The 25278-nt window shown below is 41.7% G+C and overlaps 1 protein-coding gene across 4 annotated transcripts in view; it reads left to right on the top strand.

Annotated features, from left to right (window-relative positions):
* The first annotated feature begins 808 nt into the window (after window positions 1-808).
* The window catches only part of TDRD3 (tudor domain containing 3), a 59620-nt gene continuing 35150 nt past the window's right edge, over window positions 809-25278 (top strand). Inside the window, exons 1-8 of one of the 4 annotated variants that reach the window (XM_083435817.1) lie at window positions 894-1094; window positions 1926-2033; window positions 11759-11847; window positions 14076-14137; window positions 17781-17941; window positions 21345-21486; window positions 23177-23248; window positions 24204-24353. In XM_083435817.1, the coding sequence (XP_083291943.1) occupies window positions 1054-1094; window positions 1926-2033; window positions 11759-11847; window positions 14076-14137; window positions 17781-17941; window positions 21345-21486; window positions 23177-23248; window positions 24204-24353 (825 nt within the window). In that variant the 5' untranslated portion in view covers window positions 894-1053. Of the gene's footprint in view, window positions 1095-1925; window positions 2034-11758; window positions 11848-14071; window positions 14138-17780; window positions 17942-21344; window positions 21487-23176; window positions 23249-24203; window positions 24354-25278 lie in introns of all 4 variants that reach the window. The other 3 variants (XM_083435818.1, XM_083435820.1, XM_083435819.1) reach the window with 3 other exon arrangements.

The following is a 25278-nucleotide window of genomic DNA, read 5'->3' as shown; positions in this document are numbered from 1 at the left end:
ACGCTATTTACTTAACTAGAACTTAGCTCCTGAAACACAAGGCCTTTGCTGTGTGGATGATGGATGGTACAAATACATGCTTTGATTATAACTGTTTCTAAATTGTTTCTTTAGCCATTCCTCGAATATCATTTTTTGAAACTATTAAAATCAGAAACAGAAAAGAGCCAAAGATCCCCTCCATCCCCACTGAATCCTTTCCTCCCAGCAGTCACGGACTGTGGTTTTACTGCCTCCCAAACCTTTATGGCTGAGTCCTTCCACTTTCTTGGTGATGGAAAAAGCGGACCCGACACACAGACTGGCGACTCTGGAGTCTGAGAGGGAGCGGGTCAAGCAACCTGGAGGAAGGGTGTTCTGCACCCAATTTCAGCCGCATCTTTTGACCTTGTTATATTACCAGCACATTCACACTGCATGACCACAAACCACTTTTCCCTCTCTTTTTAAGAACGGTGGGGTACACAGTGCAGGACTAAATTTATTCATGGAGTTGTATTATTATTAGTAGTACTATTATCATTTCTATACTGCCCTTCCCCCCGAGGATCACGGGCACTTTACAGTATTAAATACATTACCTGAAAACAAAATAAACAATAACACGCCCCCCCCCTTCAGCCAAAGCCTAAGGTGGGGCCCCTTTCGGAGGCCGAGCCCTTTCCCTTCCGCAGAATCCCGGGCTGCGCTGCCTGGCTCTGCCCGCCCCCCCATCGCCTCCCCGACACCAGAGCCTCGGTCCCGAAGGCGCGCTCGGGGAAGACCGGAAAGGCCCACCTCCCGACCCGGAAGCGGAAGCAGCTGCGGAAGGGCGGCGCTGGGGGCGCCGGAGACTCCCCGACTTCCGGCAGCGTGAGAGTCGGCGAAGCGGCGCTCCGGGAGGGGCGGGCGGGCGGCGGGGGAGGGGGCCCGCAGTTCTTCCTTTTCCCTCCCCCGGCTTCGTGCGCTTCCCCTCGGGTGCCTCTGCGCCTGCGCGGCGGGGCCTGGGGCGGGCGGGGCCGAGGCCTCCCCGCGTGGCCCTTTCCCCGCGGTTGGCGGCGAGGAAGAGGAGCCATGGCCGACAGAGGCGCCTCGGCGCTCCCGGAGGCCGGCTGGTGAGTGGGGCGGCGGCGGGGCGGGGAGGAGGGCAGCCCCCCCAGGAGCTTCTCGCCCCTCTTGGCGGCTCACCTGCCTGACGCCGCCTCCTGGGCCGCAGCCTTTCCCCGCAGGCCTCCCGAGCGGGTCCCTCTCTTTACCTATTCAGTTATCCTTTGCAGCCGCCCGTGGGTCGGGGGAAGGCCGAGAGACAGGCTGGTCGCGAAGGAAACTTCCCCGAGGAGGGTGGGACCTCCGCGGCGCCGTGTCCCGAATGCGCGGCGGACTTGGCGAAGGGCGAGGAAATTAGGGGTTTCTGCCTCTCGGGTTTTGACAGCGGGGGGGGGGGGGTTGCAAGGGGAGCCCCGCTTTGCACCTGGGCTGCTTTTCGGAAGTTTGCAGAACTTGGGTTGGGGTTGCCTTGTCGTCAGCTCACATACTGTCCTAGCATACCGACCAAAAATATTCTTATCAGCCGTTTGTCGCCTCCTGTATTGAATTTCCTATACTTTATTTTAGCATACCTTACAACTGTGTATGGCAGATCAGTAATGCAATCTCCTATACTGTAGATGTAGTGACTAAGAAAAGAGATTTGCTTAAGTTCACCTGATGAGTCAAAGTTTGAAGTTGAAGTTTGAGGCATTTCTATCATGTCAGTCTTTTAACTGCTCTCCCAGCTTTTGAACCTAGGTTTCTGTTACTCCTCACGCAGTACACTCTTTCACCTAAAGATATGTTGCCGGCTTGTGAAGATTAGGCCAGAAATGATTAAACTAGCTGCTGTGCAATTGGAAATCAAGGTGGCACGATTTAAAGGTTTTTGCATTTGGGCTTGCATTTTTTTTTAGTCCTTTCTGTGGAAATCTGTCCTCACCCTTTACTTTTCATCAGGTATTTGCTGAGTTTAGATTGACAGTTAAGAGATTAATAAAAGTACACTTCAAGAACATTTCAAGGTATATTTCATTTGTTGTTGTTCAGTGCTATATTTATAACTAATAATTACATTGCTTGCAGTATATGTACTGTTGAAACAAACCATTTTCTACTTTAGCAGCTTTGGTAGAGAAAGCTGAATAATGTAAAATGCTGAACACTGAAGTATTCTAGCAAAGCTAATATTTTAAAGTAGTACTTGGGCCTAACCACGAGGTTGACAGCTTTGGTTGACAAGTTCACAACAGTATGAAAACATATTTGGTCACTGATGTGAAGCAATGTTGCTACTTATTTGGAGTGAGAGAGGTGATAGGCAAACTCTTCACCCACTCACTTCCAGCCCGCCAGGAGTTCAGGGACAAGTAGAATAGACAAAGAAAAAGTGATCATACTAGAGTGAAAATTTAGAAATTCTTTGTATTGCTTTTAAGTTTACCTTCAGTACTTCATTAGATATATACTCTAAAATAATTTTGTAAGCTGCAGTGAAAGCATGATGTACCTGGCAGGCATGTGGCCAGCAACGTGTTTATTTAACTTGTATTGATGCACAAAACATATTCCCTGTTAATTTTATGTATTGTATAACTATACCAATTTCCCCCCAATAGCCAGATGTGTAAAATAATATGACTTAAGCATTTAAAGCTTTGTTTGAAAATTTATTTTTTATTGGAGAAGACCCCTTACATTGGTTGACTTTTGATAGAGAATCAGGGGCTGATACACACTTTTGAACTGAGTTGCATCCAAAATCATGTTCAGTGAAGTTCTGCTAGCATTGGGTGAAGAGGATTGAGAGGCAGACTTCACCAGGTCTTCCCACGTCAAGATTTGGAGGTTTGAGAGAACATCTGACACGAGTGGCTGCTTGGGGGATGAAGGAGTCATTTTAAAAAGCCTCCCTTTCCCTCTTCCACCAGTGGGAAGCCTTTGCTGGACCTCAGTGCCTTCCAGGAGTGGAAGGAACCCTTCCATTCACGACAATCTGGCTCCCACCCACTAACTCTAGCACTGAGCTGTGCATTAGAATCCTAGATGGAAGGCACCTGAAGGATAATCTAGTCCAGCCCCCAGAAATGCAGGAATCTCAGGTGGCCTGTATGGGGATAGAAACCCATAACCTTGGCATTACCAGCACCACTCTCTAACCAACTGAGCTAACTGGCATTAGGAAATCTATCTCTATCTATGAATAAATACTGTTTACTTTTCCTATCAACACTTTTGGTCAGCAGGTACAGAGAGCAGACTTCCACCCATTAGCCCTGGCCTCATCTTCTATGTGTTAGGCAGAAGGTGAAGATAGGTTTTGTGCATACAGTATAGCTATACTCAGGTAATTTGGAGTCCCTGTGCAGACCAGGGTTGTTGATCACACACTCAAAATGAGGAAAGCCTATTTTGACCTTTTGTTAAACATACAGAGATGAGGGGCCAACAAGTACAGTCTAGGTGCCCACCATGTATTGATAGAACATATGGATAGACCATGAAACTTGAAAAGAGGGCTATAGTTATCTGAAAAAAGTTATGCTACAATTGATATTTACTTGCATTACATACATTCATGTATTGTGTTACTAAATCAGTACTTCTTTTAATGCTGTGTGTGTGTGTGTGTTGGTTGGTGCCCATCTTCAGAGAGAATAGAGTGTTCCTCCAGGGGTGAACTCAAACTGATGTGTTAGCAACACCAAAGTCACCTCCCTGTCGCGCAAGCCTGGGCAGTGTGTGTGGAGCTCCTGGACTGTCCAGATGACAAGATCCACCTCTTGGCTTCACTGATGCATTCCAAAGGAAAGCACAGCAATATGTTTGGCACCAGCTGCAAGAGTTGCCTGGAAACAGGCATACAAGGCACCATCCAACTGTCTTGGGGATTCCACTCTGGATTTGTGTAGTTTTTACTCCTCAGCCTTTTCTTCTCCCAAAGATAACCCACGAGACCGAAGAACTTTTAAGATAAGATTTTTTCTCTCTTCTAGATGGGCTACCTTCTGAGGTAGATGAGCCCCATCTGCCTCTCATTTCTCTCTACAGCACATGCAGCAACTGCCTTCTTGACCGTTGGATCCCCTATTGGTCAGATCGGCTCAATCTGCTGGAGCCTGTCTTCACATGCAGGGGAGATCCCTAAGTCACTGAGGGTTTGAGACCCTTCGACTACCCTCACCTGGTTTAGCTGGCTAGTTGAAGCCATTTCCTGGGGCGTGGGTTGTTGCATGCTGACGGCTTCTAAAACTTGTTAATGTATGGGTGCCCATCAAATGCCAACAGTGCCCTTCAGCTTTCTATATTGCACAAACAGGCCAAACCCTATGCCAAAGGATAAATGGACATAAATCTGATATCAGGAATCACAAGACAGAGAAACCAGTAGGAGAACACTTCAGTCTCCCAGGACATTCTATACAAGATCTCAAAGTAGCTGTCTTATTACAAAAGAATTTCAGAAATAGACTGGAAAGAGAAGTTGCTGAATTGCAACTTATTACCAAACTTAAAACCATGGAGAGACCTGGTCTGAATAGAGACATTGGATTCTTATCCCATTATACATGATAAAGCTGTTTTTAGCCATCTCACCCCTTGCTTTTTCCTGTAGGACCAATTGCAGTCATTAACAGTTGTCAACAGGTTTACCACATCTATCAGCTAATCACCCATTCCCACTACCCTTCTGAGTAATACCCCTCCCCACCCTCTCACTATATATAAGGGTCTGATGACTTCTGTTTCAGTGTATCTGAAGAAGTGTGCATGCACACGAAAGCTCATACCAATAACTAACTTAGTTGGTCTCTAAGGAGCTACCGGAAGGAATTTTATTTTATTTTATTTATGATGCTTTAATGTATTTTTAATCTTTTGTTGGAAGCCGCCCAGAGTATGGGTGCCCATCAAATGCCAACAGTGCCCTTCAGCTTTCTGATGGATGGGGTATAAATACATTATTATTATTATTATTTGCTTATTGCTTGCTGAGATTGTTTACAGTCATGGGGAAAAGAAGACATAATAACAACCAATTGTTCCTTAAGGTAAAGGTAAAGGTACCCCTGCCCGTACGGGCCAGTCTTGACAGACTCTAGGGTTGTGCGCCCATCTCACTCAAAGAGGCCAAGGGCCAGCGCTGTCCGAAGACACTTCCGGGTCACGTGGCCAGCGTGACATCGCTGCTCTGGCGAGCCAGAGCCGCACACGGAAACGCTGTTTACCTTCCCACTAGTAAGCAGTCCCTATTTATCTACTTGCACCCGGGAGTGCTTTCGAACTGCTAGGTTGGCAGGCGCTGGGACCGAACAGCGGGAGCGCACCCCGCCACGGGGATTCGAACCGCCGACCTTTCGATCGGCAAGCCCTAGGCACTGAGGCTTTAACCCACAGCGCCACCCACGTCCCTTCCAGTGTTCCTTAGCATGTCTTAAAATTAGGTAAATATCAGTGTGTATACTCAGTGTGTTGTAGCTGTGAAAAAGGCAAATCTCATGCTGGGGATTTTTAGGAAAGGAATTGAAAATAAAACCACCCGTTTCCTAACCCCATTATACACACCTATGGTGCGGCTTCATTTGGAATACTGCATACAGTTGTGGTCACCTCCCCTCAAAAAGAATATTGTGTAACCGGTTCAGAAAAGGGCAACCAAAATAATCATGGGAATGGAGCGACTCCTCTACGAGGAAAGGTTGCAGTGTTCAGAACTTTTAGTTTAGAGAAAGGGGAAATAAGAGGTATCATTATAAAAGTTTATAAAATTATGTCTGGCATGGAGAAAGTGGCTGGAGAAGTTTTTCTCTCATAACGTTACAACTCTTGGACATTTAATGAAGCTGAACATTGGAAGATTCAAGACAGATAAAAGAAAGTCATTCTTCATGCAACACATAATCCAGCGGTTTTCAACCTTTTTGAGCCCATGGCTCCCTTGACCAACTGCAATCTTTGTGCGGCACCCCTGTGGGGCTTGGGAGCCCAGTTATGTCAACCCTTGCCTGTAGCCCCTCACCCTTTTTCAAACACCCTCCCTTGTGGAGTGTTCCCCCAGCCTCCTCTACCCTCTTTTTGGGAGTCCTCCAGGCAGCTGCTGCCACCCCCCCCCCCCCGGTCTCTGAGCCACCCACCCAAAAGAGGTGCCTCATACTACCCTGCAGGGGCCTCGGAAGAGGATGTTCCCAGCCTTAGTAGCCCAACAGAGACTGGCTGAAAGAGAATGTGAGGCCAGCATCTTACCTTGAGTGGCAGCAGCTGGCGCCGCTGAGCCTGCATGGCGGAAAGGCTCCTCTTCAGTGCTGGACACTCAGCTCCCAGACAGGCCTTGCACACAGCAAGCACAAGAAAGGCCAGCACTGCCCCCGTCTGCCTGCCTGTCCGGCCTCCCACTTGTCTGTCCATTCCCAACAGCAAGGGCTGGCAGACTGGCTGGGCTCCCTCACCCACTTGCTTGCTTCCTCTGAGGCCGCCTCAGCTGCTGGCAACCAGCACCCCCTGGCCAGCCCCAGAGCCAGGGCTGCTGCAACAAGCCTTTGGGAGGCAGAGGTGCAGTAGGGCATCAGAGGAGGGAGGGAAGGAAGGAAGGAAAGAGAGAGAGATGGAGGCCAATGTTGCCCACGGCACACCTGACCATCATTCAAGGCACCCCAGGGTGCCATGGCACACTGGTTGATAACCACTGCCCTATTCTATTTAACATCTACATGAAACTCTTTAATAAAATAATTATTAGAAAAAACATGGCTTAAATGATACTACTCTGGGCATAAATGCAAGTGAACATATCTCTTTTAAACCTTTGGCACAATTTTCTTGATTGCTACTTACTGGAGTGTAATCATGTGATTTCAACAAGATTCTTGTTTTTTGTAGCAGTAAACTAAATTTAGTTATGCTTCTGATCTGGGATCCGAAATAAAATTATGTAGGCTTTGAGATAAATGAGAGATTCTGCCTTTCTGTTTAAGGACTAACACATTTAAGACCTTAAGTGAGAAGAGCTGTCTCTCATTGCGTTAGTCTATATTCATTGCTTATTCACATGCACCCGCTCTCTCAGCCAACTCACTGCATAGTTTCAAATAATAGTTTTGAAACGTGATGTGCAGAACTGGGGGGTGGGGAGAGAAAGAAGGGCATACAGTCACCTCAAAGTACAGTGGTACCTCGGGTTAAGAACTTAATTCGTTCCAGAGGTCCGTTCTTAACCTGAAACTGTTCTTAACCTGAAGCACCACTTCAGCACAATTTCTGTTCTCATCCTGAAGCAAAGTTCTTAACCCGAGGTACTATTTCTGGGTTAGCGGAGTCTGTAAACTGAATCGTATGTAACCTGAAGCATATGTAACCCAAGGTACCACTGCACACAAAGGTTGTGAGCATCCAGTGCATCTCTTGCATAAACCACAACGTACATAGAACAATGTTTCTTGCTGTAATTGTGCTCTAAAAGGTCAATTTTAGCAACTTTCCTGTTTTAATTTATATACTGCTTAATGCCAAACTAGGTTTCTAAGTGGTTTACAAAATATGGAGAACCAGGTTACGAAAACATTAATATATAAACACCTATAAATAAAATGAGCAATAAGACAATACCATTAAAACAATATATCAAGTACAGGAGATTTTGGTTGTGAGATCAAGAGAATGTCTTTGTCAGAAACTTCTTCAAAAGCCAACAGAATGCCTTTCGAGAGGGGCTTTTGTGTCTCTGAGCAGGCAGTGCTTTGCACAACAGCAGTGCAGCCAGTGGTTGGTGTATTCATTGTGCTCTTATGATATTGTAAGCTGCCGTTGTAAGCTGTTAAGCCCCCAAAGTAAAATGTGCTATATTTTATATTTTTGTTTTATACAAATGCATTATTCTAACACCCAAGTATTCCCTGGTTCCCCTATTCCTTTTTGATCTGATTGAAGTCTCATAGAACATGCATTTATGTGCTGTTCTTGCTGCACATAATAGTCTAGTTCAGGGGTTGGCAAGGCTTACCAGGCATGGGCCGGGTCACTCCCACAGAGATCCTCCATGGGCCGGGACGGCGCAGCGCGATGCCAGAAATAGCTTCTGTGCATGCCCAGACACCGAAAATCGTGCCTGCGCAGAAGCGATTTCCAGTGTCTGGGCATGTGCAGACGTGATTTCCGGTGTCTGGGCATGCGCAGAAACAATTTCTGGAGCTGTGGAAGAGAGTCCCTGTGCCATGCTGCGCCAGTTTAGCGCAGCTCAGTTTGGGGGTGGCTCTTGGGCCTGTTAAATGGCCTCCGTGGGCCTCTTCTGGCCCATGGGCCTTAGGTTGCCTACCCCTGGCTCTAGTTAATGCTGGTGAGTGTATAGGAAATTATTGTGTCAAGTAGGTTTGAGTGTTTTGTGGATAATGCGTTAAGACAATTAGGCTGTAATTGTAGGTGCCTGTTCTTGGGAGTAAGTCCCACAGAATTCAGTGAAGCTTATTGTTGAGTTGGCCTGCATGCTATTGCTCTGCATAAATTATAGACTTTCTGAAATGGAATCGAAAATACATATTCTAGCTGCACTCTTCTGCTCAAACATGCAACTCCATAAAACTAGTGTTAAATTTAAAACTATTTATTTATACTTGGACATTCTCCCCCAATTTTAAAACACTCGTTTATTTTTTAAGGAACAAGGACTTGACATGCAGCAATAGTTCCACCAAGTGGTGATTCCATAGTTGTACATTGTGATGTTTCCTAGACAAGAAAATTCTGTTTGCTTTGTTTAAGTATAATTTGCTTCCAGGTTGAAAGTAAGATGTAAGCACAGCATATTGTATGTTGTTATTATTTACTAAACAGTATATTACAGTATTTCAGTGGCATCCTCAATTACATCATTCCATATTTTAGTGTTGGTCCAGTTCCTAATTCAAAACATTAACAAAAATACTTTTGAGTAGCATTATGAATTATTGTTGCAAGTATTATTATTATTATTATTATTATTATTATACTTTATTTTCTTTCATTGGTGCACACTGCTTTGAGGTGTGTGTTTTTTAAAACAACGAAGATTACATTGGTTTGGATTTTGCTTTAGAAAGCAAGATGGTTCAGCTTATGTTGCTTTGCTTCAACTTGGGTCCAAATCAGAGCTTTGCTTCAGAAAAGCCAAGGCTTTGTAATACTTTTTTCACCGTGTGTGTGTATCTCCTTAAAATCTTTATTGAAGGTCCTGCTCTAAGTTCCCCAGCAGATGAAGTGAGATAGGTGACATCTAAGGCGGGCTATCTTAGTGACAGCAATTTATGGAGTAGATTCAGGCAAGAGGCTTACCTGGCACCATATTTATAGTTTTTTCAGCATCAGATAAATACTTTTTTTCCACATTAAAAGAGTTAGAACCTCAGATTAAACAGACAAGTTGTTTAATCTGAGGTTCTCAAAATTATGATTCATCCTTATTGTGTATCTGCCAGAAATAAATCTTCATACTCCTTTCATTGTTTTGTATCATATTTTTAATATTTATTTTCATTCTTTGTTTTTAGTGCACTTCCCTGCACTAAAGTTGTTTAACTTTATAAATATAATAAATAAATATTTTTGTAGGTAGAGGATGTACTTAACTCTGATCTAAAGCTGATAAGCCTGCTCAAGTTGTGACCAACTAAGCCAAACACTACTCATCTCCCATCTGCTAAAGCTCCCAGATACTTAGCAACTCCTTGCTTCGGCAGTGGCAGGCAGCAAAATCAAGTTTTTGACTCCTTTGTGTAGCTGTTAAATGTCTAGTGGCTGTATAACTGATAGCTTCACGTATAGAAGGAAGTTATTGCATGTGTGTACACCAAACTTCAAAATAACAAGCCATGTTCTGCTTGTCTTCTGAACCTACTTAATGGTTAAAAGGGTGTGTGTGCGGCAGGGAATTCAGTAGAGTGGTGAAGATAGTTTAGGGGGGAAATGCAGTTCTTTTTGCAGCTACTGGTTTGGACGTAGTGTTACTCTTAGAGTGCGCTCCTGAATGATCTTCTGCAAGCAGAGCTTGAATTCAGCACCTTTTAAATTTAGCACTATAGTACAGTGGTACCTCGGGTTACATACGCTTCAGGTTACAGACTCCGCTAACCCAAAAATAGTACCTCGGGTTAAGAACTTTGCTTCAGGATGAGAACAGAAATTGTGCTCTGGCGGCGCGGCGGCAGAAGGAGGCCCCATTAGCTAAAGTGGTGCTTCAGGTTAAGAACGGACCTCTGGAACAAATTAAGTACTTAACCCGAGGGACCACTGTAGTTATAAGCCCTGCTGGGATTGGCTCTGCTCCAGAGTTTCTGAGTTAAATTGATCCCCACCCAAAGCAGAGTGTGCATTTGGGATTGAATCCCTTCCCTGTTTTCAGCAGGAATATTTGCATCTGTGACTTGGTGCAAACTGAGACTGTAAAAAGTAAAAATAATTCAGAGTGCACTTCTAATTCTTCCCTTGAGCCAAGTCACCTGATGTGCGGCTCATGGAGGGTGGGCTGGATCCATTTCCTCACCTGTCGTTTAGTGTAATGCGTGAATGTAGAAAACAAATTTCCTATCAGGCTTCAGCTTTATTTTTTTAGTTTTTATTATTTCTGACCAAGTTGCATGAAAATGTTTCCTTTTCAGTAAAGGCGTGGTTTAAAAACAAGCAATGGTGTTTGTGAACCCGATAGGTTCATGTTTGCATGGACAAGTAATGGGTGGTATCCAAAAGTTAGGACCATTAATTTCAGTACATCTACTGTGAGTAAAACTTAATTGCGCAGCACCCAGTGTTTCCTGTCCAGCTGCAGCCCTTCCTGACATGGAGGGTCTCCTGATTTTTAAGGAGTGTCTTTTCCGGAAGTTCAAGAGGCTGAACTGAAAACCCCTGCTACATCAGTAGAATTTTATGCATGGCTGTTTGGTCTTTACCATTATTGTAATGGTGATCCACCATATTGTTTCCCCCTCAAAACAGGGAAATGGGGCGGGGGGTTGAAAGTAAGTATTAGGGAATATTGTATATGGAAATGTAAGGCATCAGAATTTGCTGAGGAACACCTTCAGTAAATAATATTTTGATAACCTGGCAAAAAAGGTAAAAGCATCAACCTTGCCTTACAAAACATAATCAAGTTCATATTAATTGAGGGTGTTGCTCTTGAATATCTTGGAACAATCAGGTCAAAGTTACTTACAACCAATCTGTTTTGAAAGTAAAGGAATTAGCTTCAGCTGCTACAATGTTTGGTTGAATTACTTAGAAAATAAGAATGACTTTGTTATTTCAGGACAATGTGCAGCATAATGAGCAATATTTAGTGATGTCTATGTGCTTGTGCAACAGGACTTGGTTCCTTTTCTCCCTCATTCAGCACCTGCCCAGGCCATTAAACTCTGTTTCATAGAGTCCCATAAGCCTCCAGAGCAGATCTTTGGAGGACACTTGTGGGGCTCATGGGAGGGAGAGAGGTCACATTGCTACATTGGCTCTCACCCAAGGCTTCATCGGTGACCAACTAGTCATTCCATAAAAGCTCACAAACAAACTAGGAGGACAAGAGTTCTTATCCTTTGTTCTCCCCATCATCTGGTATTTTGGAGACTTACTGTGCAACAGTGTAACATCCCAGAATTGCTTCAGTGAAATCGTAACTTGCTGTACAACTTAAAATGCATTAAAAATGTTTTCATGGATAGATTAAGGATTTGGGATGTTTTCATTTGAGATATCCGTATACTAAATCAACATTTTTCATTTCTTTTAATAGGTACCTGTCAGATGAAGGAATTGAAGCCTGCACAAATTCATCTGACAAAGTCAACATAAATGACATTATTCTGATTGCACTTAATGTAGGTAGCATATGTGAACTTTCATAATTGTCTTGTTAATTGTCACTTATCGTGATCATTAGCTTATGGGTTAGCTGATATAATACAAAATGAAATACCATAGCTCTTAAAGGTGCTATTATTGTAAAATAATTACTAGAAAACCCCAAAACAGATTAGAATAGTATTATACAAGTTTTGCCTAGTAACTATTTAGGGTGGGTGACTTGAGTTGTTGTCTTAAAAGGAATAAAATAGCCCCATCACAATAACAATTGCTAGATTTAATTTCCATTCTGAGTTATGGAAATACAGTTTTGCAATTTTGTTTTTACTTGCTGGGTTTAAAGAACAGGTTTCCATCTGTAATAGAAGTTGATTGAAGCCGGTTTATATATATATTCTACCTTGTTTTTATGTTTTGATCTTAAGTATGTTGGATAAATTAAGTTAGAAATACTATTTCTGTTATAGAAGTATAGGCATTCTTTAGTCTATTACCTGGGGATTTAACTGGAGGCAATTTCTTCTGCCATAATATTGTTAAATAGAAAACAATAGTGATATGGTTCATTCTTTGAAATCACCATTTCTCCTGCTTCTCCCCAAAGGGAACAAGGTAGAATTATTGGTGTTGAGTGTTATATAAGCATTTTTTCTAAGTTTTGTTAGTGCTTCATACAATTCTCTTTGTATTTCTTAAGAATAATTCTGTATAGTATATCAATTACTAACTTTATGTGTTCCCTGAAAAATTAACTGTTCATGCTTCTATACCAGGCAAGCAATAGTTTTTCTGGTTCTTGCCTTTATTTAAAATTACCTCTTCAGCATAGCAGATTTTTTTATACCAACAAAAATTGTGCTAGTGTACTGTATTGTCTCCATAGAATTTTCAGGTAATAGACTAAGCATATGTTATCATTAACCAGCAGATAGTCAGAATCTATGAGCAGACATTTAAGGAAACAGAATGGAAGACTAAAGACGCTGTCATGCCTTCTTTCTTTCTCTCCTTAGAATTATAGTCTTTTATAGTATCTGAAGAAGTGTGCATGCACATGAAAGCTTATACCAAGAACAAACTTAGTTGATCTCTAAGGTGTTACTGGACAAATTTTTTATATATATTTAGTCTTTTATAGTGTTCATTATATTCCCTTTGGGTTTCCTCACCCATACATCTTGCAAAACTGTTCTAGAGGGATAGCATGAGGGGCTGCAGTCAGCAGGAAAATAGTCTAGCGCCCATGTACACAACTCCTTTGTCATTTCTGCTGCCTTTCAGGATGCTTTAGATTTCATTCAGTAATACCACCTACATGATCCCACAGGAGTATTTGCAGCCATGCATACTAGAAACTTGCTTAATACAGTGGATGAACAAAATATAGTTATGTAAATAACTAATGAAGGTTATGTAAATCCTAATTGTAAAGGGTGTGCAGATAATGAACCAACATTTAAACTACAGAGATTTAATGATTTCTATTTAAAAAAACGAGCGGTGTCTCTGGCGTTGGGTCAACTATTGGAACAATACTATAAATGTTTAGTTCAAAGTTAAAACAAAAATTTGAGGCATAAATAATTTAATTCTATTGTGCATCTGATTGTTTATAGGAAGAAAATGTAATCTGAGTGTTGCAGTGTCTTGGGTAGTAATATTCATTTTTAAAAAATACTGTATACTTCCTTTTAAAAGTGAAAATCTCAATGTGCTTTACACAATAAAAACATAAAACAATGCAATAGTGTGTATGTGTGTGTATAAAACAGTTAACTAAAAAACCCCATTCTAAATAAAAATAAAAATAGCTAAAGGATATGACATACAAAACCTGCTTCAAGTAAATGTAGACTAAAACAGCTGGATCTTAGAAACCATTAGGAAATATAGAGGGAACCAAGCATACATAGCCGCTAGAGGTCTGAACTGTAATTTCTATAAAAAGGCAACAAGTTTTTTATAACATTATTTGACTCTTCTTAAGTAGGGATTATTCCTTTTTAAAGATTTGCATTAAGTTGCATAAAATATTATTTTGTTTAAGAGCTGTGTATGAGAATCATGAGCTTGATAATATTTACTTTGTTCATGGGTATGTATATTTACCGGTATGCGTGACTGTGAAATACTGTTAGTACTTCTTACTATAAATTATTTCTTATGGATTGTTACTTTTTCTTTCTTTCTGGTATCTATTTTGGAAAACAGTACTCAAACTTAATTTCTATTTTGACTTCAGACAGATTTAAGAGCTATTGGGAAGAAGTTCCTTCCAAGTGACATCAATGGCGGAAAGGTGGAAAAGGTAAAATTGCTGGCTTTTGCAGTACTTGTGTTCATACAGTACTTGTATTCCTCCAGCTTTTCCAGCTGAACTTGTCTCTCTTCTTCTCCCTTCTCCATTTACTGGGCATCATCCCTGCAGGGGCTACTGGTGTCAGGTGATTAATAGGTGGGTTGTCAAAGTCTCTTGCAAGGTTTTCTCAGGTGCCTGGGAGCCAGCTGATTGTCAGGTGCTTGGGAACAGAGCTAGCTTTTAGACACTTGGAGAGCACTGTGCAAGCCCTGGGCACCAGGATGACAGTGCTGCATGCTGCATGGATCAGCTGTGTGATCTAGTTCCTTTGTCTAGTGATCTAGGGAACTTGGTGGCACAGCTAAACCAGCAAGGTGAGCTCACTCGCTATCAGCTGGGTAGTAACTTTATTCCTGCTGTGATTGAGTGTCCAATCCAGCCACTTCTCTACCCGCCCCACACCTGATGTCACATATGATGTCACATGCGGGCAGGTGGGGGAAACAGCCCCAAACACATCCCCACCCTCGCCGGAACAACGATATCTAGGGTGTAACAGTACAGTTTCATGGAACTTAGAATCATGATATACAAGCTTCAGCCACAAGATGGCTGTGTTAGATTAAATTTGAAAAAAATGTTGAACTTCAGCATATGTGACAGATAGTGTAACAGCGTGCCTTATCGTGAGTAGAGTTAAATGGTGTTTAATATCATGATTATTGTATTTAAGCAGGAAATCTGATACTTCTCAGAGTATGAAGGGTTTGAACAAATTTAGAGCTAATCCAAACTATGCGCAGTTAGCATTTTTTCCAAATTATTGTTGGAATATTAGGTTTAAGTCCTGAAATCAATTTAGGTTAGCAGTCTTGGTCTTCTCTGCAAATATCTTTAATACCTGTTTGGTTGGACAAATCAAAATTAGGAATCTTTTTAATATATTGTTATGCTGACGGTGAGACTAGATCTTCTCTTGTCTTTTTAGTGCTGGGTGTTTAAGTGAATTTTTTCAGAAGCCTTAGTTCTGTAATTAAATGTTTGTGTTTAATGGGTGTAATCAACAGGTGAGAAGCTGAAAAAACAGGGTGCCAAAGTGTGAGCCGCACTTTTGTGGGTCAGACGGCCTCTAGATGGACCCATTTGTTAGGGGAGGGAGATAAATTGTGCTTAGACAAGGAATCATTTGGTAAATTCAACAAGGAGGTTTTAGGATTGGGACAGACATAATTTTGCATATTCTTCTATACAAACAGCCTGTAGATGTTGGACTGCTTCACATTTTAAACTAAACAAGGATTTAGTGCTATGTACACAAGCCTAGAATGAGCCTGAGGAAAGGCCAATGTCCCCCAGCTCTTCTGTGCGACCAGGAGAATAGCTTTTTAGGAGCCAGAATAAAATTCAGCCACCCCACTTGCTGTACTTAATAGTTGAATTTAGCAGCACAGAAGTTCCCGCCACAACTGTTTGGCAATTGTTTCTGAAGGTTAAAGAAGCTTTTCTAGTGGGTGGGTGTTTTCTGTCAACTCTATTTTGTCCTGTATATCTCTGGCTTTGGTGTCATTTCACCTCAGCGGCCAATGGAATCTGTGCATGCATAGGCCCCACTGACTTCAACTAAACTACTTTCCTGGGAGTAAGCCCCATTGCGTTCAGTAGGGCTTGCTTGTGAGTAGACACACTTTTGCTTGCACTGCTTACCGAAAAACACCCTCCCCGTCATTCTCACATTGTACCCAACCTCCCATTTCAGCATATGGCAGCCAGCTAAATCTTCTCCCCCCCCCCCCCCGCCCTCATCCCATCAATCTCCCTTTTTATCAAAGGGAGGGAGGGAGGCCAAACAAGCAAGAAGATAGTCTCCTGATACTGAAATTTTAATCAAATCATGATATCGCTTTTTGTTTTTGTTTTATATAAAAATATGACCTTCTAATATATTGCAAATCTTGTGCATGGTATTCAGAAAACACAATATTTGAAAAACCGGGAAGCTAGTACTTCTTCCTGTGCTAACTCTGCCTCAGTCAGCTGTTCCCTGCCAGCAGGCTGCTGCAAAAATCGCCACCTCTTTGAGAATGGGTTAGCTCTCCCCAATGGCGGAGGATGCCGCTCGGGCACATGGGGCGGGGCAAGGGCGGCAATGCATTGAGGGGCCTCCGGAGTCTGCTTGCCTCCTCCCACTCAGCCGCCCCACAGCTGGGGGGAGGCAGCGGGCGGACCGTTGGGACAGTGTGGAGCCTGAGCATGCCCAAGCCACCATGTCTCTCCCAGGAGAGAGGCGTGGCTCGGGCGCGCTGCAGGCCCCGCGGTGAGTGCCGCCTGGCATTTTGTCACCCCCCTCAATGATGACACCCAGGGCGGCCCGCACCCCCCTTCCTCCACCCTGGGTCTTCTGCCATCCCTACTAATAGCTACAATACCCTACCCTAGAACTCTTCCCAATTCTCTCCTGGCCCCTTTGGTTTCTCACACATTTGTTATTAATAGCAAATTAATACATTGATATTAAATGTGAAGTTTTGGGTGCACAGTTAGAAAAGTATGAAAGTGAGCCTACGGCAACCACTTGAGGTCTAGCCTCTGTGACCCAAGGTTCCAGCTGCATTTCTTGGAGGCTCCTGAGGCTGTCAGACAGGATGCCATAAAGAAGATGACAGGGACTCTGTGCTGCTTCTACAGAGACAAATACTCACCATGCTCCATTGAAAAGGGGTTGGCAAAAAATGTTTATTTCAAGTGGAGGACCAAAGAGCTAAAATAACTATATGGCTATGCCAACAGTGGACATTGATGAAGGCCCTTTGATATGGTGAACGGCACATGAGGCATCCTTCCCAATATTGATGGTGCATGCAAAGAAGTTTTGGGTTATCCCAGGAACAAGTGTGCCTTCTGAAAGTGTGTTCAGCGTATGTTCTTCAGAGACAAATGGCATCTCTATTGCCACAGAATGCTGAAATGCAAATTTTCCTTGAAAAAATGTTCATTTAATCATTTTTTGTTCTGTAAAATTTTATCCATTCTTTCTGGTTTGGCCTGGTTTAGAAAAGAACATTACCCATCAATCAGATAACTGGTTTGTGGGATGTATAAGACTCAATGGATACTTGAATATCTAAAAGTGTGACACTGAATTGGTGTTTTGCTTGTTTAGTAATGTAATTAAAATTTTAGTAGACATTCTCTCACCTTACTTTTGATATATGCTACTGATTACTTCTACAGCTTTAATTTTAGAGAAAATGTGCTGATTTAAACATTATTGTACAGTACCACTATAACATAGCAGTTGTAACAATATGTTAAAGGTAAGTAAAAAATTATCAGTTTTAGAATTAGACTCATAAGTAGTAGCAGTTGCCAGGACATTACCACGTTCACCTCTACATAGCCTTATTTCAGATATCGTGATATATTGAAATATTGCAATGTTTAGCTGGTGATATATCGCGATGTTGAAAACCAGATATCGCCCAACTGTAGTGTCCATAGAAATGATGGCAGTGCTCTGGCAACAATAATAATGAAGTATAATTTTTTAAAAAAAATTTTTAGGTAACCTAATACCTACCAGAACCATTTCCTATAGTAGTTGATCAAAATAGAACAAAGCTAATTAAAATAATTTTGCCCTTGGTCTTCACAGCTAGAAGGTCCATGTGTTCTACAAATCCAAAAAGTACGCAATATAGCTGCACCAAAGGATAATGAAGAATCTCAGGCTGCTCCAAGAATGCTGCGTTTGCAGATGACTGATGGACACACAAGCTGCACTGCAATAGAATATAATTATATGTCCAAAATAAGGTAAACAATACTTATTTTGCTTCATATTGACTGAAAACACATTACATTTTAGAACTCTCAAAGGCATTTCAATATATAGAATATGTCCGAGTTTACAATATCTTTTGAAGGAGAAAAAGGTTCCAGAAGTGAAGAAATAATAATCCTATACGAAGAAATTCTTCATATCTTTTTCTGTTTGTGGTTTATGCCTCCAAGAATAAATTCACTGCTAATCTCTCATAGTGGTCCTTGGTTTACAATAGCTGAAAACACAGAAGTACACTGTAAAAGTAAAACATTTATAAGAAATGAATTGAATAGAAAACTTTAGGGTGTTATGTATTATACACAGCTATAGTTAAAGCTGTCCTTCAGATTCTTTGGGCAATTGTGTGCCTATATGATACCCATTCAAGTAATCAGCTGGAGTTTAACATAGGGTGATAACAGCTGAAAGGCCATCTGGCCGGCTGATCAGTTGTGTACATAAAATGAGTGGAATTTCATTACTAAAAATGCTAATGAATTGCATAATAGGTATACTGGATTGGACTACATATGAATTAGTGACTTGATGAGAAGCCATGTGCAAAGCTCGTTGGCTTTACACGTATGGTAAACCATAAAGAGATTGCAGAGCAGTTTGTGCACTAAGAAATTACTTGGTGAGCAAAATCAAGAATATTTTAACTTTATACAAAAGCCTTTCTCCCTGTGGGTAGGAGCCAACTTCTAGGGGCTTAGGGTGCTACTTCCCCAAATAAAATATTTGAGGGTGCTGGGGCCCTCAAAGTTGATGGACATTGCCATTCAAATAGTGTGCAGGCACCGCATCAGGGGGCGACTTACCTGCCCCCCCCATATTTTATACAAGTTGGCACCCCTGCCAGCACCAATTTAAAACTGCCCTTCAACATTCCTGAAGCTTCTCTAACAGAAAGCTGCCATCCCCATGCACATTCATAGCTACACTACATAGGGATATGCAAGATTGTGCAAGGTTGTACCCAGAAACATTTACCCTAGTGCTAGTTTGTGATTAATCATAAGACTTGTTGTCTTTACACAACTTCTCCCCACAGATTTAGAGGCCACAACTGGAACACTGCCTCCGTATTAGATATTCTGTCCTTTTCCATGTTGGTCAAGCAGGTCTGCTCCTGTTTTATCCTCTATTATCTACACAGTTGCCTTAAATCTTGCAACAAGACAGCACTGGAGGCAGTGTGGTGGCCAGGATTAGGTATTTGGTTTCATAGTTGTATGTATCCTTTAGATCTACTTTAGTATAAACCATTCAAGAACCACTGTGGCTTCACTTTAACTGCCCATATTTCTTCCCAGAGTTCATGTGCCCATTTTCTCATCATCTGTAGATGAAAGCCTGTTATGCCTCCAAAAATAAGTGTGAAGCTGTACTCCAGTACCAAAAGATCGGTCCAGCTTTGCAAGATCCTACAGGACAAACCTTCAATTTTATATTTGAATATATTGTATGCTATTTAATTAAATAGTTTCAAAGACAACGTTTTGTTTCTGAAAATGTGAAATGATGGTTTTGTCATCTTAGTTCTTTAAAAGAAACATGTTTCTTTCTGGAAAAAAGTTGTCCTTCAAATAAAGCCTAAGTGAAGAATAAAGTTTATTTGCACCCATGCTTGTCAAAATATTTTTTCAAAGCAGTTTCTAGAAAGAAAACAAAATAGAGTGACAATAAAAGCACAGCTTAAAATAGCTCAGCATTTTTTAAAAAAGAAGATTTTACATAAGCAAAAATCGGCTACAAAATATCTTTAAAACGTTTTCAGCATCTGTCCAAAAAGGGGGTGGGGGGCTTCTCTAGTTTCTTCAAGTGGAGAATTCTGTCATTGCAGTGCCAGTGATCAAAATTTTGCTAATGACTGGCTGGAGTTTAGATTCTCAGATGCTGATCTTGGGCAGTCCTTAAGGTAACCTGCTTCTAGACTGCTTACACATTTTGAGGATTAAACTGAGCCTGGAAACAAACAATGTATTACGGCAACATGCTCTGACCACCCTTGTACCATTTGCAGTTTTTGAACTAGAACAAAATGGCAGCTCTGCAGAAGGAGCCTGCTGACTTTACTTCAGCACTCTTTTTCTTAAGGATGGAAGTTGTCACATATTATGTTAGTTAATAAACTATTATTGTAGTATTCATGGAGATCTGGAAGTAATTTGCATCACCTCAGCTGTCTTAATAGAGCTGTTGGCAAAGGGCAGGACTGAGCAATATCTAGACCAGGCATAGGCAAACTCCAGCCCTCCAGATGTTTGGGATTACAATTCCCATCATCCCTAGCTAACAGGACCAGTGGTCAGGGATGATGGGAATTGTAGTCCCTAACATCTGGAGGGCCAGACTTTGCCTATCCCTGATCTAGACCACCAGCCCATCTGATAAGATGCTAGACTAGGAATATGGAAGACCAAACTCCACAGTTGGGCTCCTTCCTTCATCTGTGGCCAGCACAGAATGCAACAGGGTCTGTATGGAGCCAACATTATAATGAAGATGGTGGAAGTAGAATGAACATCTTTTTTCATTCAGTTATGCTTGACAAGGATTTGGAATTTCTCATGACACTTTGTACTAGAGATGTCTTGATGCTGTTGGTGGATTACAGATATGTGATGGGTCTCTATCTCCTTTCTGTGCTGCTTGGCCAATGTCTGAAGCCCTTTGCTTCATTGGGAGGGCTGCATGCTTCGGATCCTCAAGGTCCCAGTAGCAAGGCTGTGAATTCTCACATGCTACTGTAAAGGTGTCTCAGTCATGAGATGCCCCATGTTCAGGTATCTGAATCTCATATCTCCTTTGTGCGCTGTTCCATTTCCAGGAACAGGGTTTGTTCTCGCCTAAGTATCCCTAGTCAGAGCTCAGTTTCTGAAGTGATTGACAGCTGATTTTCTTAATATATTCTGTCAATTTGTGAACAGTTGAAAACTACTATTGTAATGATTGATGTTCTATAGATGCTGCAGCATTGAAAATGTGTTTTTTGTTTACCTATTTTGCCACTGAACATTGGAGGCACTTGGAAAAAAACATACAGTAAAACACGTTTTCTGTGAGTGCTTCCAGAAGCAATATGGAGATGGATTCTTCCTGTGCTTCCTGCATAAGGTGATAGTGCTGGGCCATGTGTTTCCTCATGACTGCATCTTCAAATGCAGATAACTTCAAGTGCAGTGAGTCCTTTCTAGTGATACCTTAATAAGTCACATAGCTATTTAGCATTAAAACAGAATGCACTGTAGTTTCACACTACCAAATTCTTTAATATGCATCACATAATAAATAACTTAGAACTGATTCAGTGTAATGGTGATTCAGAACAAAATACTGAAATAATACTTTCGTCAATACTTGTGGAGTTCCTCTTGTTCTTGTGTTTAGTCTGAACACTCCTCCTGGAACGAAAATTAAACTGCTGGGAATTGTGGAAGTGAAAAATGGCATCCTCCTTCTGGATGACAGCAACACAGTGATTCTTGGCGGTGAAGTGGACCATCTTATAGAAAAGTGGGAGTTGCAAAGGGTGAGGTAACATGCTTTTCCCTACCTTAAGCTGAATAATAATAATAATAATAATATTTATTATTATTTATACCCCATCCATCTAGCTGGGTTTCCCCCAGCCACTCTGGGCAGCTTCAGCATATCTAAAAACAAAATAAAAATATCAAGCATTAAAAACCTCCTGATACAGGGCTGCTTTCAGATGTCTTCTAAAAGTTGTGTAATTCTTCATCTTGACATCTGAAGGGAGGGTGTTCCCCAGGGAGGATGCCACTACTGAGAAGGCCCTCTGCCTGGTTCCCTGTAACTTCGCTTCCTCCAGTGAAGGAACCAGCAGAAGACCCTCAGAGAAGGACCTCAGTGTCTGGGCTGAATGATGGGGGTGAGGCTCCTTCAGGTATATTAGTTAAACTTCAAATTATTTATTAGGTATATGAAAATGAAGGCATTGTGATTGTGTTACAAAGCACATTTAATTAAGTCACATTGTAATGTGCATTAAAAATGTTTTTATGGAAAGGTCAGGATTTAAGTTGGGGATGGGGAATCTTAGGCTTGGGGGGGCCATACCTGGCCTCTGGGGCTCCCCAAGACCCCCCCCCCAGACCACAGCCTTCACCAGTCCTGCTCCACACTCTCCTCAAGTTATTTTCCTCCTGGAATGTGTCCTTGTGCTGATGCCTCTTGCTGGCCTGGATGGAGAGATGCTTGGTGTCTATGGGGCAGGATGTGGGAGGGTACAGAGGAAAGTAGAGCATCCATTGCGCTATCCATGTTTGCCTCTGGCCCTAAACTGCTGTCAGGTTGCTCACGAGGGGTTCTCCATCCCTGATTTAAACCCAGGAAATTTAGCATTTTGTTAGCCTTCTGAGGTGTCAGAGAAAAATGGGCTGGCAAAAGTTCCACATTGGAGGTGGGCCGTTTCTGTACCAGCCTTCTATCCAGTGTCAGTGTGGTACTTTAAATGTAATAAAGCTCTCTGATTTCCCTGCTGAGGCTTTCTACTTTTTGCCTCTTCACTTTATGCGAAAACCTGTCTCTTTCCTGAGGCACTTCAGAAAGAACTTCGCAAACACTCCTTGTACATCTCTTGAATAGTGGTTTTTGTCTGATTATATTATTTATTGCAATAATGTATAACCTGCTTTTCATGATGTAAATCTTTCCAAGGCAGCTTGCAGAGTAATGAAACTGTTAATAAAACTGCATTCACACTATTAAAATATTAAGCAGGATCCTTCCCAGAAGGCAGGTGTGGTAAAAGATCTTGGGGTGTGGGTGGGCATAGTTCCTCTAGAGCAGCCTCTAAGGTGGTCTTTTTCCTGCCTAATAAATTGATATCTAGCTCTGGTTGAAGACACAGTGTGTAAAACACGAAGTTCTGTGGTTTGTGTAGCATGTTTCCACCCTACATTTCTTTGACTCCATAGAACTTCCTATTCCTCAGTAAAAAGACTTCATACGTATTTCTTTCTAGAGGCACAAGCTTAATGCCCAATTCAAACTGGGTAGTTGATTTGCTTGTTTAGAAAGTTTGCCTTCTCTCTTTGTCTCCTTCAAGCTTTCCTGTGCCTCCGCACTCTTCTCATGACACCGGTGCTTCTAGTAAGGTTGATCAGTAAGTTGGTAGATACAGGGCATGAGGGGTAGAATGTCATACCTCTTGCTGTGGCAATACCAGTTAATGATAATGTTGCTTAATTTCACAGAGCTTATCAAAACACAACAGAAGTAACATAGGAACAGAAGGTGGACCTCCTCCCTTTGTGCCTTTTGGGCAGGTATGACATGCTTTTATAATAGGTTTAAACTTTGAAACAGAAGCGACTCTGTTGTATCTTAGAATATTTCTTATTATTATTTCTTATTATTTATTGAATATATATACTGCCCCATACCCAGAGGCTTTATTTTTAAAAAAGTTACATATAGGCCTTTTTATTTCAATACTTTGGCATTGTGTTCTTTAGAGTCTAGTGTTTAACAGGATATGGTGCAGGAAAAAGATATTTAAGCATTAATTTACAAATTGATATAACTGTAAGAAACTAGTTTGAACATAATGCTTTTCTACATGTTTGAGAACTTTCAAGCGGCGGCCAAGTGCTTTCCCAGCCCATTCTTTCAAGTGCCACAAGGAACATCAGCTACGTGATACTTTCTATTTAGCAGTTAAATGTTTGGTTAGATATCTTTTTCATTTTAAGTTTTGCCCCTGCTTTGTACTGATGGGCCTTCAGTATTGGTTTGTTTTTAGAGTGCGTGCACACACCCCAGTTTCTTGTTCACGTACCTATGTCAATGAGACTATATTCTAAAAGCAGCTTGATCTGTGGGGTAGAAAGTTTCAATTTCCGCTATTTGGTACCAGCCGGGTGTCTAGAAGTGGAGCATTCTTCACCCAGTAGAGAGGAGGATTCTTTAATCAAAGCAAGGCCTGAGTGGGGCTAGACTGGGAGGCTTCCTCTGGAGCCTCTTGTCCACTTCTTGGAACCTGCACAGTCCCAAAAGATCTTTAAGGGAGAGGAAGAGACAGGGGATCAGGCTGGGCTGCTTGAGTAACACTATTGCTCTCTTATGATTCATCTGTCTTTATTTCCTGTGTAGCAGAGACTGGGAAGTTCAGATCACAACTAGAATCTGGCATGTGGCTCTATTGTGATTTGATTCTATTATATTCAAAATGAAATACATGGTAGATGGAGCTGCTTTTTAAATCTGCTTTTACATTTCCAGAAGTGTGTATCTCAGCTTCAAGTAGACAGCAGGGAGCTGGATCGGAGAAAAACTCTGCAAGTGACAAGCACAGCGAAACCTGCCGGGGACAATGATGAGTTTGAAAAACAGCGAACAGCTGCTATTGCAGAAGTAGCAAAAAGCAAAGAGGTTAGAAAGAGGGTCTGCAGTATGTTGTTGTTGTTACTATTATTATTTACAATAAATTTATAATTTGTGGAGGTACTATAATGTCTGTGCGTTCTCTTCTTGGTATTGTATGGAGAAATGAATATGAAGGTATTTGCTGTGTTCCCACAAAATAAATTATCCAGTGAGGAGAAAGGGGGTTCTAAAGGAATTTGGCATGGAGTACTGCTGAGGAGAAAATCACCCAATCAGTTTAGAAGCATGCATTGTTCTATATTCATTGATTATAGTTATTTAAGCTAATTAGAAAACTTGAGTACAGTGATACCTCAGGTTAAGAACTTAATACATTCTGGAGGTCCATTCTTAACCTGAAACTGTTCTTAACCTAAGGTACCACTTTAGCTAATGGAGCCTCCCGCTGCTGCCACGCGATTTGTGTTCTCATCCTGAAGCAAAGTTCTTAACCCGAGGTACTATTTCTGGGTTAGTGGAGTCTGTAACCCGAAGCATCTGTAACCTGAAGCGTCTGTAACCCGAAGTACCACTGTATGAAAGAAAGAAAGAAAGAAAGAAAGAAAGAAAGATAGATAGATAGATAGATAGATAGATAGATAGATATTGGAAACATATGTTTCAGTGTAACTTATCTCGGTTCCCAGGTGTTTGTTTGTTTGCTTGCTTGTTTTGGAAAGACCAGAAATACAGGAGTAGATTGTTCAGATATCACACTAGCCAAGGATTAAAATGAATATGTATATTGAATTACATAAATATGTCAGACTTAGGGTAGATGTTTTGACTGGTTTATTTCGTACATAGAATGTTTTGGAACCAAAACATTTTGTTATGTATAAAAGCAAGCAGTTTTAGTAATGTAAAAGGTCCCTTAAACTAAAAGCCTAACCGTACTGCCTGTGTAATCTCTATAATGTATCGGTGATGA

The sequence above is a fragment of the Podarcis tiliguerta genome, assembly GCF_965153285.1.
Source record: "Podarcis tiliguerta genome assembly, chromosome: 4".
Lineage (NCBI taxonomy): Eukaryota > Metazoa > Chordata > Lepidosauria > Squamata > Lacertidae > Podarcis > Podarcis tiliguerta.
This window is presented reverse-complemented; position numbering and strand designations above follow the sequence as displayed.